Genomic DNA, 14,937 nt, shown 5'->3' on the forward strand with positions numbered 1-14,937 from the left:
CACACAGCTAAAATAACAAAGGAGTGGTTTCAGAACAACTCTGTGACCATTCTTGACTGGCCCAGCCAGAACCCTGACCTAAACCCAATTGAGCATCTCTGGAGAGACCTGAAAATGGCTGTCCACCAACGTTCACCATCCAACCTGACGGAACTGGAGAGGATCTGCAAGGAAGAATGGCAGAGGATCCCCAAATCTAGGTGTGAAAAACTTGTTGCATCATTCCCAAGAAGACTCAGGTCTGTACTAGCTCAAAAGGGTGCTTCTACTCAATACTGAGCAAAGGGTCTGAATACTTATGACTAAGTGATATTTCAGTTTTTCTTTTTTAATAAATTTGCAAAAATTTCTACATTTCTGTTTTTTTCAGTCAAGATGGGGTGTAAAGTGTACTTTAATAAGAAAAAAAATAACTTATTAGAATTTACCAATTGGCTGCAATGAAACAAAGAGTGAAAAATTTAAAGGGGTCTGAATACTTTCCGTACTCACTGTAATTATTTGGTTCATGTAGGAGCTTATATTACTATCTCATCAAACTGGTTATACTTATATTCTAATGTTTACCGATAACTTAATATTAACAACCGTCAACTTTTTCATTGTTATTATTGAACGTAATTGGAATGTTCTTTTTTCCTATTAATGTTGTTAAAACCCCCTAAAAATATTTAAAGTAAAAAAAAATTAGCTAAAACCAAATATTGCTTTTCATCTACTGTTTTTTCCCCTTATTAGTGAGATTTTTAAGCTTCAGGAAGCAAAATAATTATGCAGAAAAACATGTTTAATTTATCGTCTTTTGCAGCACATTGCAGACACATAACCTGAAATTCTTAAGTTATTGTTACTACTTAATATTCCTTTTAGTAAATGAGTTATGCGTCTGGTGAAAGCTGAGGCTTCTGCATTGTTCAGGCGTCAAGTTGCTGCACCTTGTGTATTTCAGTGAGAGGCAAAAGCGGGCTCTTTACCATTTATCATGTCATCTTTTCACAGCCGCTATCTGAAAAGCAAATAGCTCACTAATGTTTTCTTTTGTTAGGGTGAGTTAGCAATCTCTTCCGAAATGGAGCAACTGCAGTCAGCCCTATTTTTTGATAATGTACCTGACACTTGGATGAAGCTGGCTTATCCATCAACGTACAACCTGGCTCAGTGGTAAGGCTACTTCTTCATTTTCTGGGAAAATCCATTCGCTGCCTGTAACTTTACTTGATTGATACCACATAACATAGTTTTAAATGTTATTAACAGAATTCTCATTGTTGATTCCTCTGCTGAGAGTAAAGCTGACAACTTTCTCTATGAGGTCTGCATACACTTTCCACTGTGGAGAAACATTGGTGAAAGCTGTAAGTGGTGAGCTTGCTAAGTAGGGTCCAAATGAGTTTATACGGCTGCCTAAAACCAGGCTTGGCCCCCAGTGGTGACCATGTTGGATCTCTGTGCTCTTGTACGGACCAGATCGGCCATGTTACTTATAAAGATATGAAAATCACAAAGTGCGGGCTCCTGTTCAAGAACCAAAGTGGTAAGCCACGGACAATGAGCATCTCACTCACTGAACCTATAGAGTACACAGTCAGCCAGTCACATAAGACTATGTTCACATAGAGTTCTTGAGATATTCAAAAATAATGGGTTTTTCAAAAGGAAACTGCTTCAGGAGATGCTCCTTTTTTGAGGAAGGTTTTTTTTTCCCCTAAAGTGGTTTTGGAAGGTTGTTTTCCTGAAGTGTTGTTTGCAGCCTTTCTATTTGACAGTGCTTAATTTGTTCCAAATCAATTTTGGAACAAATCAAGTCAGACATGTCACTCGAAGCAAGGATCACCAAGCTACTGTTATGTTCTGCTACAAAAGCTAAGGAAAGAGAGGAGATCTGTCCCTACTATAGGACTCAGCTGAATCCCTACGATGTAACAGGGAACCTGATCCTGCGATCAGACCTGCTAAAGTCCTAATCTAGTCTGTACGAAGACCTATAGATGTGGGGAGGGAATCCCTACAAGTACTAAGGACTGGAAGGAATATGGGACACCTCCTAACAGAAATAGTAGCAGACAGACGAACAAACAAAATAGATAGAACATAGAGGTCCGTAGACCAAGCAAACTAACAGAGATAGATACAGAGCACAGGCTAGCTAGAAAGTAGATATACAATGAAGTCCAGCAAAGCCAGAAGGGCGGAGCAGGATTAAATAGGCCAACAAGGTCATGTGACCAGCAAAGGAAAAAAAACCTAACAGCAAGGTTCTAACAGTACCCCCCCTTCTAAGAGGATCCTCCGGATCCCCTAGGACCAGGCTTATCAGGAAATCTCCTGTGAAACGCTCTGATAAGTCTGGACGCGGAAACATCATCTGACCTCACCCAAGAGTTATCCTCGGGTCCGAAACCTTTCCAGGCCACAAGATACTGCAAACTACCTCTATACCGTCTAGAGTCAAGGATGCGAGAAATTTCATATTCCCCGTCCTCCACCACCGGAGGAACAGAGGCAGAGGCGTCACCATCCGACACAACAGCTTTTTTTAACAGAGAGACATGAAAGACCGGATTAATTCTCCAGGAGGTAGGAACCTCCAACCTAACAGCAGATTGGTTGACAACCTGAAGCACCTTAAAGGGCCCTACAAACTTGGGACCCAATTTCTTAGAAGGAATCCTCAACCGCAGATTCCTAGAGGACAACCAAACCATGTCACCAACAGCGAACAAAACCTCCTGTCGTTTCCTATCAAAGTAGTCTTTAGATTTTCTGTTGGCCTCCTGAAGATTACCACGCACATCCGTCCAAACTCTTTCCAAATCACCGGAAAAATTCTCCTCCTCAGGCACGGCAGATCCCAACTTGGAGAACGACCCAAACGACGGATGTCTCCCAGAACAACAAAAAAAAGGCGAACAACCAGCAGAAGAAGATGTATGATTGTTCAGAGCAAATTCGGCAAGTGGCAGAAACTCAGACCACCCCTCTTGATTGTCTGCCACAAAACAACGCAAGAACTGCTCAACATCCTGGTTTTTCCTTTCTGTCTGGCCATTAGATTCAGGATGATATCCGGACGAAAACGACAAATGAATTCCCAACCTGTCACAAAAGGCACGCCAAAAACGAGCCACGAACTGAGGACCCCTATCAGAAACAATGTCAGTAGGAACGCCATGAAGTCTGACAATTTCTTTGACAAAGGTCTTAGCGAGAGTTTTAGCGCAGGGCAGTTTGACGAAGGGAACCAAGTGACACATCTTGCTAAAACGGTCCACGACCACCCAGATGACAGTAAAACCCTCAGAGGGGGGAAGGTCAGTTATAAAGTCCATAGCCAAATGTGTCCAAGGAGCACTGGGGACCTCCAAAGGACAAAGCAACCCCGCAGCAGGAGTATGTGAGGACTTAGATCTAGCACATATAGTACATTGGCGCACCCACTTAATGACTTCCTTCTGCCATCCAGGCCACCAAAAACTGCGACCCACCAGTCTCTTGGTCTCAGAGATTCCGGGATGACCTGCCAACCGAGATTCGTGACACTCAGCAAACAAATCTCTCCTAAAAGTCCCAGGCACAAACAACCTCCCATGAGGAGTGTTAGATGGGGCATTCTCCTGAGCTTTAAGAATCTCATCTTCCAAAACGGAGTCTAAAGCAGCTATCACAACACCTTCTTGTAAAATGTTTTCCTCTTTCTCAGCACCGACTATGGGAGAAAAACTGCGAGACAAGGCATCCGCCTTAACATTCTTAGTACCAGGGATGTAAGTAACGGAGAAATTAAACCGCGAGAAAAACAGTGCCCACCTAGCCTGACGGGCATTCAGGCGCTTGGCAGCATCAAGATATATCAGATTTTTATGATCCGTAAGAACCTGAACGGGAAATTCCGCACCTTCCAAGAAGTGGCGCCAGTGTTCAAATGCGAGTTTAATAGCCAATAATTCCCGATTACCAACATCGTAATTCAATTCAGTCTCCGAAAAATTTTTTGAAAAAAAGGCACAGGGATGTAATCCATCCCCGTTATCCTGAGACAATACTGCGCCAACCCCCACAGAGGAAGCATCAACCTCAACCAAAAACGGCCTAGTAACATCAGGCTGCATAAGGATGGGAGCAGAGGTGAACCTCTCCTTGAGATACACAAAAGCTTCAATGGCCTCAGAAGACCACTGAACCGCATCAGCACCTTTCCTGGTGAGATCAGTCAGAGGTTTGACAATACTAGAAAAATTTTTTATGAATTTTCTATAGTAATTGGCGAAACCCAAAAACCTCTGTATCGATTTCAAACCAATAGGCCTAGGCCATTCCTGCACAGACTGAACCTTAACCGGATCCATCTCAAAACCTTTGCTGGAGATAATGTAGCCCAAAAAACTAATTCTCTGTACAGCGAACTCACATTTCTCCAGCTTAGCAAAAAGCGAATTGTCCATTAATAACTGTAATACCTCACGCACGCTCCGCCAATGAGACTCCAGATCTGGCGAATAAATCAAAATGTCATCCAAATACACAACCACATTTTTACCGATCAAAGGTCTAAGGATGTCATTAATCAGATTCTGAAAAAATGCAGGAGCATTAGTAAGACCAAAAGGCATAACCAGATTCTCAAAATGACCCACAGGAGTGTTAAAAGCAGTCTTCCATTCATCACCCTCCTTCATGCGCAACAGATTGTATGCCCCCTTAAGGTCAATTTTAGAGAACCACTTGGCCCCCAATAACTGGTTAAACAGATCAGGAATCAATAGCAGTGGGTAAGGATTGCGTACCGTAATTTTGTTAATCTCACGAAAATCCAGACAAGGACGTAAACCGCCGTCCTTTTTTTTTACAAAAAAAAATCCAACCGCCACAGGAGACTTAGAGGGCCTAATGTGACCGGCGGCCAAACTTGTCTGTATGTATTCCTCCAAAGCCTTCCTCTCAGGAATAGTAAGGTTAAATAAACGACTTTTAGGAAGAGTCGCTCCAGGGACAAATTCAATAGAACAATCATAGTCTCTATGGGGAGGCAAAATCTGCGATTCCTTCTCAGAAAAAACTCTCCAAAAATCCTGAATAGGAACAGGCAATTCTCCCCTATCCAAAGCTGCAATACGCCCGTTACAACACTTGTCATAACATTTATGGCTCCAGGATTTAATTTCACTGGTAGACCAATCCAGTACAGGATTGTGAAATTTTAACCAGGGCAAACCCAATATTACTGGAGAAGGCAAGTTATTCAACACTACCAAATCCAATTTCTCATGGTGAACACCATTAATAGTGAGAGGAAATTCACTGACCTTGAGAGTAATATTCTTCAAAGGGGAGCCATCCACAGAAACCACAGCAATGGGGGATGATAAAGGTTCAGGTTTTAAATTGAGTTTTTCCACGAATCCCCCATCAATTACATTTAGTGTAGACCCGCAATCAACAAACACCCGAAATTCCATTAATTTTTCCTGAGCAATCGTGGAAGCAGCTAAAAATATACCCTTGGAATTTAAACAGGCAATACGGGCGTGACTGACCATTTTTTTTTCTTTCTTCATACGAAGCTCACAGCCTTTAATCAAATGACCAGATTTTCCGCAATAGAAACACAAGCCTTCCGAAAAACGACGGTCTTTTTCTTGAGAGCGAGGTGCCACCGATCCAATCTCCATCGGTTCACCACTGTTAGTACACACATTATCATAACCAGAAACTGACATAGCAGAGGACTTGCTCTCATTAACCCTAGCACGCAGTCTTCTATCCACCCGTATAGCTAATTGCATAGCCTGTTGCAAATCCTCAGGTGTAGGATAAGCAATTAGCAGGTCTTTAACCCTTTCACTGAGCCCAGCAAGAAATAGACTTTTCAGAGCAGAATCGTTCCACCCTGTTTGAGTGGACCAACGACGAAAATGGGTACAATATTTTTCCACATTACCTGATCCTTGCTTTAAACGTCTCAACTCAGTCTCAGCTGATGCCACACGGTCAGGATCATCATATAATAGTCCTAAAGCAGAAAAAAAAAACTATCCACTGATCTGAAGCATGTATCACTAGGTTGCAAAGAAAAGGCCCACTCCTGAGGCTCTTTGCGCAAAAGTGACATTATGAACCCTACGCGCTGGGATTCATCCCCAGAGGACTTGGGTCTCAAACGAAAATACAATAAGCAAGCATTTTTAAATGAAAAAAATTCTCGATGTTCACCAAAAAATAAATCCGGCAAACATACCTTAGGCTCCAAGAAATATGCTCCAGGACAGTTACTCACGTGCTGACGGAGCTCGGCCACTTCCAGAGAGAGTCCCTGCAGGTGTTTAGCCAAATCCTGAACCGACACCATGATGGAACAAAAAAAATCTTTCCTTAGAGAATTTGCAGGCTGGACTTACTGTTATGTTCTGCTACAAAAGCTAAGGAAAGAGAGGAGATCTGTCCCTACTATAGGACTCAGCTGAATCCCTACGATGTAACAGGGAACCTGATCCTGCGATCAGACCTGCTAAAGTCCTAATCTAGTCTGTACGAAGACCTATAGATGTGGGGAGGGAATCCCTACAAGTACTAAGGACTGGAAGGAATATGGGACACCTCCTAACAGAAATAGTAGCAGACAGACGAACAAACAAAATAGATAGAACATAGAGGTCCGTAGACCAAGCAAACTAACAGAGATAGATACAGAGCACAGGCTAGCTAGAAAGTAGATATACAATGAAGTCCAGCAAAGCCAGAAGGGCGGAGCAGGATTAAATAGGCCAACAAGGTCATGTGACCAGCAAAGGAAAAAAAACCTAACAGCAAGGTTCTAACAGCTACGACTTGCCTACATTGGACATATCAAGAGAGCAATCACTGGAGAAGGAATGGAAGGAACAAGGCGAGGAAGTCCAGCAACCTGATGGCTTGATACTATCATAATAAGGGCGGAGAAGCCCATTGTTGACTTATCTAGGCTTGCACAAGATCGATCTTTCTACAGATTGTTCATCCATCAAGTTGCCATGGCTTGAGATCGAGCCAAAGGCTGTTAAAAATCAAGAAAATTGGAGTATTTTCCAGTAGGATCAGCATTAAAGAAGTGACATCTTTGTTCCAAACCTTATTCAGGGGAAAAAAAAACTCGGAAAAAAACACCTCCTCATATGAACGGCAAGGATGTCCCATAGAGATGAATAGCAAGAGTTTTTTCCAGTCAGTTTTGAGGAGGATTTTGGTATGGATCCACTACAAAAAAAAATCCACAAAGAACTTTGTGTTCACTACATTCGACATGCCGCACTCAAAATGTATGGATAGCTGAAACATCTCAAAAATAGTTAATCTACTGTTAAATGGCTGAGCTACAGAAGTCCTGCATACAAATACATTGTTCTTTTTTTTTGTACTGTTATATATACAGTATTATCTAATTTTGTTTTTTACAATCTGAGAACCATGCAATTCACAACCCGTCATCAGAGCTGTCGAATAGTTTGTGCTCTGCAGCATAATAAGCTCTATCCTCTAATAGCAAAAATATTGATATCTTTGAATTTGCTTTTAGAACTGAACAAGACCACTACAGGGAAATGTTACATTTTTATGTAGTCATAACAAAGTGATGTTATTAAAGCAGAAGTGGCATCTAAAGAACCAAAGAGGTTGCGTGTAATGGAAAATCTGGATAATTTTTCTCCCTACTTGACTGGTAGGATAGTATCACAAAGAAGCCGGGTAAAATGAGTATATTTCTTTTCTTTATAAGTTGCAATGCCAGGGGAAAAAAAAAAAGCATTAGCAACAATTTTGTTTGCTGGCTTTTCCCTCTTTTCATCCACTTACAGTTCAGTCCTTAATGTTTTATTGAAATTGATTTTAAATGAGCACTATTTCTATTGCACATAATGACGTTAGAATTTATCTTGCTTTCCCATTGTCTGCACTCTGGTTTTAGACAATATTTTCAAAAGCGATTCATTGAATTCCATATCTTAAAATGGATCCATCTAAAATGCACTAAAGATTATCTGTACTGTAATTGTGTGGAAAATTATACTGATTTAAAACAAATTCTTGTGGAAATGAAAATGTAACTACAGACCAAAAAAATGTAAAAGTGCCAATTTGTTGTTCTAACTCACTGGGAAGGCTGTATGCGCTCACAAATTACATGTTTTTATATACTGTATAGTTGTTCGGTATGGTTCTCCTCCATAATAAAATCAACATAAATCCATTTACATAGCGGGTTAACTAACATGAACAGGTACCTGTCAAATCATCCTTCAAGGGGAAAGAGGAGAAAAAAAATCAAGCCAGTGGAAACGGGAAGGCAAAATTCTTATTCAACATAAATTCACATAATGAGATTTTTAAATATTTTTTTAAATAGTTCTTACATTTTACACAGAATACACTTATTCCTTTATAGGATTAATGACTAAAAATACGGATACAAGATACATATGATGCATTTAATTCAAACCAGGCTGTGAAACTAGTTTGATTTTATTATTTTTCTTTGTCTGTACCGACTTGAGCGAAAAGCTTCAATAAAACATATTAAAAGAAAGTATGATAAGAAAAATCTTTTATGGCAATCAGTCGGGGTAAGATGAAGGAACTTCCTTATGTATTTTTTCAATCATTTTGTTCTATGTGTGTATACATTGAATGGATTGGCTACATATATAGTAGCACATTGGACCTCCTTTTATCTTCAGAACTGCAGTAATTCAGAGTGGCATAGATTCCAATAGATATTAAAATTGTTCAGCGGGAAAACTGACCAATGCGGACAGCAAAGCTTTTTATCCCAGAGATGCTGTATAGGATTAAAGAGAATCCGTCACTTGTCATAAATACATTCCTCAACATCAAAATTACAACACCAAGAAGAAACAGTCATGGAGTTGTGGAAACCATAGGATAGACACGTTAATAATATTCAAATTACAAAAAAATGGAAACCAAATTTTCAAAACATCTTGATTTTATTCAGTATGGAGCATGAGCACCACGCCCATTAATACACGCCAGCAGCGGATCTTGATGACTTTTGCCTCCAATTGCATTCAGTGTGGCAGAACATTCCTCAGACAACCATTAATAACCTCAATGAGAGCAGACAAGGCTGTAAGTGCGGGGATTTCTGTGTTTTTCCTCAACACCTTTGCAGGAAAAAGTCCCACTAAGTTGGCAGTTTTTACTTACTGGCACCGGCGAGATTAGTACCATAGAATCATAGAATGTTAGAGTTGGAAGGGATCTCCAGGGTCGTCTGGTCCAACCCCTTGCTCAATGCAGGATTCTGTTATGATCTGCAACAAGTACTAAGGAAAGATAGGGGAAAGCTATCCCTACAGTAAGACTAAGCTGAATCCTTACGATGTAGCGGGCTGACTGTTCCTAGCGAACAGACCCGCCGTAGTCCTCGGCTAGTCTGAACGAAGACCTATAGCATAAGGGGAGGGGTCCCTAAAAGAACTAAGGACTGGGACAAAAATGGGACACCTCCTGAACAGAGAAGTTGTTGCAGAACACAAAAAGACAAACTGACAAAAAGGTACTAGAGGTCCCAGAAGGACCAAGCGACCTGACAGAGAAAGGCACCAAAGCACCTGGCTAGAGAAACAGTCAAACACTGAAGTCCAGCACTGCCAAAAGGGCGGAGCTGGAATATAAAGGCAGATGGTCACGTGACCGCAAAACACAAGATGGAAAAAACAAACAGGAGGGTTCTAACAGATTCACTGAACCATCTCAGACATCTCTGTCCAGCCTCTGTGTAAAGACTTCCATTGAAGGAGAACTCCCCACCTCTCGTGGCCGCCTGTTCCACTCATTGATCATCCTCACTGTCCAAAAATATTTTCTAACATTTAATTTGTATCTTCTCCCGTTCAGTTTCATTCCATTGCTTCTCGTGTTTCCATGTGCAAATGAGAATAAAGCTGATCCCTCTACAGTGTGACATCCCTTCAGATATTTGTAGACAGCTATTAATTCTCCTCTTAGTCTTCTTTTTTGCAAGCTAAACATTCCCAGATCCTTTAACCGTTCCTCGTATGACATAGTTTGCAGTCCGCTCACCATCCTGGTAGCTCTTCTCTGTGACTGTGCTTTTATTGGAAGTCACTTAGATCTCTTATTTTTACAGTTTTAATGTGAATTTATCATGTGTCAAATTTTCATACATAGAAGCTGCAAACATGACACTACACGTATCATTAAAAAAGTAGCCTTTGATTGTATATGTAGGTATAGAATTAATTAGTGAGGTCATCTGAAAAATGATCAGAAGAACAGCAGCAATGTTTTACCTAGTTACATATTCAGCACATTTGAGAAATCAAAGCCCACGCACATTATCTTATCACTAACATGGAAGACTTTGTACTCTTGTGACCTGTTTTTAACACCAACCGGAACAATAAGACTTTTATTTCTAAAGCTTTGAAGTTTATATGGAGGAATAGAGTTACATTGTCTTACAGAATCAACAAAGCTTGTAAATGCCTTGGCCAGATCGGCTTTATGAGAGGTTATTTGCACATTTACCTGTGATTGACCAGCATTCTAGATATGAAATACAGAGGCATGAGTTTTATGTGAAAGTCAACAAAGGCAAAGAGTGAAAGATATCAATGCTGCAATATTGGTTTTCCCACCATAGCGATGTGACATCATGGTCTAATAACATGGGATCTGATTGCCGGGACCCCAACTGATCCTCAAAATGAAGGGGCTGCAGCTGGAGCTACGCTTTAGTGGCGTGCACATCAGGTGGCAGGCGGTGCATCTGTTCAAGTGAAATGCTAAACAGATCTCAGTCTTTTGATTCTCAGGATTAGTGAGGTCGGTCCCCGCGATCGTAATGTTGTGACATATCCTAGCGATATGAAATAACACTACAAGATGTGAATACCTCTTTAAGCTAAGTTCACATTGACTTTTTTAAAGGTGGAAAAATCTGTCAAGTTTCTCAAGAGGAATTCACTCCTATTTTTTTTTTTTGCCTTTATGGAGTTTTTTTTTTTTATGCGTTTCCTAAAGGAATTTTGAACACGTTTTCTTGCATAAGGTGTTTTGCAGCCTTTTGACTTGATAGTGTCAAATTTCGAAATCCATTTTTTATATAAAAAAGTGAAGTCACTCTTTTTTCTACAGTGAGGTTTTCAAATCCTCATCAGAAAAAAAAGCTCAAAAAAAATTGTCACTTGAACAGTAAAGTAGATTTCACATAAAAATGAATGAAGTTTTCCTAGGAGGTTTTTTTCAGGAGGATTTGCTAACAACAATACTTCTTAAAAACATTGTGCGCAAATACCCTAAGGTTGGTTTTCTATTGAATTGAATAGAAAAAGTAGGAAAAGTATTCAAAGAATATCTGATGCCGATCTGCTACAAAATCCTACAAAAAAAAAAATTGTGAACCTAATCAAAAGGTGATGGAGGAGTGCTTGTCTTGTCCATGTTTCACCTTGGCAATCCTCATAAACATTTACATTGTTTTCAGATCCAACTGATTCCTAATTAGATGTCTATCCTCATTTTTCTGATGTCTCCATTAGTCATCTCAGTGAAGAACACAACATTCAGCCTCCACCAGCCTGATATAGCTGCATCTAAGTGTAGTAGGTCACATTCACTATACAGCAAAATGCCCTCCTACATGTTGCTTTAAATTAGGGGTTTAAAACACTAACTTTTCATACATCTTAGAAACCATTGTAATATCTCGCCATATTCTTGTCAACTTGCTGACTGACACCATTTCTTCCAGCATCATCTTTATTTCTTGGAAACCTTTAAAGTATTTCTTACCGTACACAACATTGTGACATTTATATTCCATTAACAAGTGCTCTCCTCCTGACATTGCTGCAGAGGTCATCAGCAGGCAATATATAACGAGTCATTGATTTTCAAAGATAAGATGCTATTTTTCTTTCTATCAAGAAAATTCAACTTCTCCTAACATAAGAAATCTTCGGTATTTTGACTGGCTATTTATCTGTCATTGTTGATGGAGTAATTAGAGTATCTTAGGTGTCATTTCTTCATGCATAAAATTTCAGCAAAACCTGTATATTTATTGCTGTTATTAAAAGATACCTATCATTTAAAACAGTTTTATATATGTCATAGTATCTGCTATGTACTGCCGATAGGTGGTGGTCTGGGTACTGAGACCCCCACCGAATGGTCAAAATGACGCTCTCAAGAGGGCAGCTCCTGCATGAACTGTGCCCAGAGTGGTGTATGTGTTCGATACTAAGTCTATGGGTCCGTACGCCTCTTTCACAGAACTTATAGACTTACTATTGAGCCAGTCTACCGCTCATTGCACACAGCTCTGAGCTGCGTTTTGACTAATTGGTCTGAGTGTCCGCCTCCAGTAGGTTTACACTCCCAAAAATAATGCACGACAGAGCACACGTTCACTCTGTTGTCACCTTTACAGTCTATGGCCCCGTTGGCGTATATGCCCGAATTCTATTTTTGCAGGGGAGGTTCCGGTGCAAGCCCCGACAGGGCCAAGGAACGGGTGTCTAAACGCAATGTTGAAGCACCCTAAGGCCTGACAACCCCTTTAATAATGAGAATAAACATGGAAAATCATATGACAGTGAGCTGTCTCAAGAACTTCACAACTTTATTTTGGAAAACATACTGATGGCATTGGTTACAGAAGAATTTCTATACTACTGAAGGTTCCTGTGAGCACTGTTGGGGCCATTATCGGGAGGTGGAAAGAACATAATTTCACAATAAACCGGACACGACCCGGTGCTCCCCGCAAGATTTCAGACAGAGGATTGAAAAGAATTATTAGAAGAGTTGTCCAAGAGCCAAAGACCACCTGTGGAGATCTACAGAAAAACCTGGAATCAGCAGGTACAATTGATTCAAAGAAAACAATAAGTAATGTACTCAACCTCCATGGCCTCTATGCATGCTCACCTCACAAGACTACATTGCTGAAGAAAAAACATGGTCAAGCGTGTTTAAAGTTTGCTCAACAACATAGACAAGCCTGTGAAATTCTGGAAGAATATCGTCTGGTCAGATGAGACCAAAATTGAACTCTTTGGATGCCATAATACCCACCATAATTGGAGACAAAAGGTACTGCATATCACCCCAAAAACACCATACCAACAGTGAAGTTTGGAGGTGGCAACATCATGGTGTAGGACTGTTTTTTATCATATGGCACTGGCAAACTTCATATAATTGGAGGAAGGTTGAATGGACAAATGTACCAAGACATTCTTGATAAAAATATGCTGCCATCTACCAAGATGATGAAGATGAAAAGAGGGTGGACATTTCAGCAAGACAATGATCCAAACACACAGACAAGGAAACTCTCAATTGGTTTCAGAGAAAGAAAATAAAGCTGCTAGAATGGCCGAGCCAGTCACCTGACCTGAATCCAATAGAAAATGTATGGAAGGAACTAAAGCTCAGAATTGATAGAAGGAGCCCACTGAACCTTCAGGATTTGAAGACTGTGTGGAAGAATGGGTCAAAATCACACCTAAGCAATGCCTGTGACCTGTTTCTCCACACAGGAGGCGTCTTGAAGCTGTCATCACCAACAAAAGCTTTTGTACGAAGTGTTAAATACATTTCAGCAAGCGTGCTCAATACTTTTCCCTGTGTCATTTCTCATTATTACACATAACTTCATTTATAGACATCTATGGTTTGATTTCTTTGCCTTTGTGGATTGGATGGGTTGTTACCTGGTGAGAATTTCATGTCAAGAGCACCTTTAGAAATGAATTTACTTAGAAAATTGGTGACGTGTTCAATACTTATTTCACCTGCTGTATAGCGTAGCTGTAGTATACATAAAAATATATCTAGCAGGTGGAAGTCACTCTTCTGGGATCCCGACCAATTGTTGTGTTGAAAAACCGGCCAACACAGGTTGAGCAAGTATGCTGGATCTCTATTACAGAGGTGGGACCCCAACCTACTAGGCATCTATGATGCATCCTACATTAGAGAACCACTTTCTAATCAGAAGACAGTTCGTGTAAAGCTGTTATAGCCGAAAATGCCCACTCTGCCACTCAATGACCACAGTGGTGACCGCATTACTGCTCCATGTCTTGATGATGAGACCAGGAAACACAGATCAGCGGGAACCAGGTAGACGTCGGAACGAGAGCAGCAGGGGTTCGCTAAGGGCAAGTATTATACTCTTATTTTTAAGCATCTTGAGGCATTTACAAAAATATTTTCTATTCCCTAGAAAATCTCATTAAAGGAAAAATATTTTATTTACTGGTTCTTCTGTAACATCATTGTATACACGAGTAGAGTACATCATGTTATAATGCATTTTATTTGGTTTTCAATAATCTAAGAGATACATTTACAACACAAAGATCTGCTCTATACCCTGCTGGATTCCAGCTGTTACTGAACTGTCGCTGGGTTGAGGGTCTTTTTTGCTTGCTCTCTAGGTACAGCGATCTGCTCCTTCGCTGCCGGGAGCTTGATGCCTGGACTCAAGATCTTTGTCTCCCAAGTGTCATCTGGATATCAGGCTTTTTCAACCCCCAGTCCTTCCTCACAGGTAGGGAGCACATCACAACTCATTAGTAATTTACTGCTACAGTAATTTTTATAATTACTGCCAGGAGGCCTCATTAAATTTGATCTAATGAATAAATATTGTATTTTTCAACATGATTACCAGAACAGCTTAAACTGTGTGCCATAAACAATTATTTCTCTCCACGCTTTATACTAGCTGAATGCATGTTTGCCATCTTAGAATATATTTCTCAAATGATGTATACATATTTTATTGTGATGGAGACTATTAGATATGGCAACTGAGATGATGGAACTGATTAGGTCATGCAGTGGAGTAAAAATAGAAGTATTAAACACTTATTGTGATCTTTATAAACTTGCGACTTTACAGCA

At 40.3% G+C, this 14,937-nt stretch overlaps 1 protein-coding gene across 1 annotated transcript in view; it reads left to right on the top strand.

Moving 5' to 3' along the window:
* Positions 1 to 14,937, top strand: part of LOC141161707 (dynein axonemal heavy chain 11-like) — a 1,128,345-nt gene that overhangs the window by 1,105,399 nt on the left and 8,009 nt on the right. Inside the window, exons 68-69 of the mRNA XM_073646926.1 lie at positions 1,046 to 1,161; positions 14,469 to 14,581. Coding sequence (XP_073503027.1) covers positions 1,046 to 1,161; positions 14,469 to 14,581 — 229 coding nt within the window. The remainder of the gene's footprint in view (positions 1 to 1,045; positions 1,162 to 14,468; positions 14,582 to 14,937) is intronic.

This window comes from Phyllobates terribilis, unplaced genomic scaffold (assembly GCF_046119375.1).
Source record: "Phyllobates terribilis strain yellow unplaced genomic scaffold, ASM4611937v1 Scaffold_9__5_contigs__length_417890890, whole genome shotgun sequence".
Lineage (NCBI taxonomy): Eukaryota > Metazoa > Chordata > Amphibia > Anura > Dendrobatidae > Phyllobates > Phyllobates terribilis.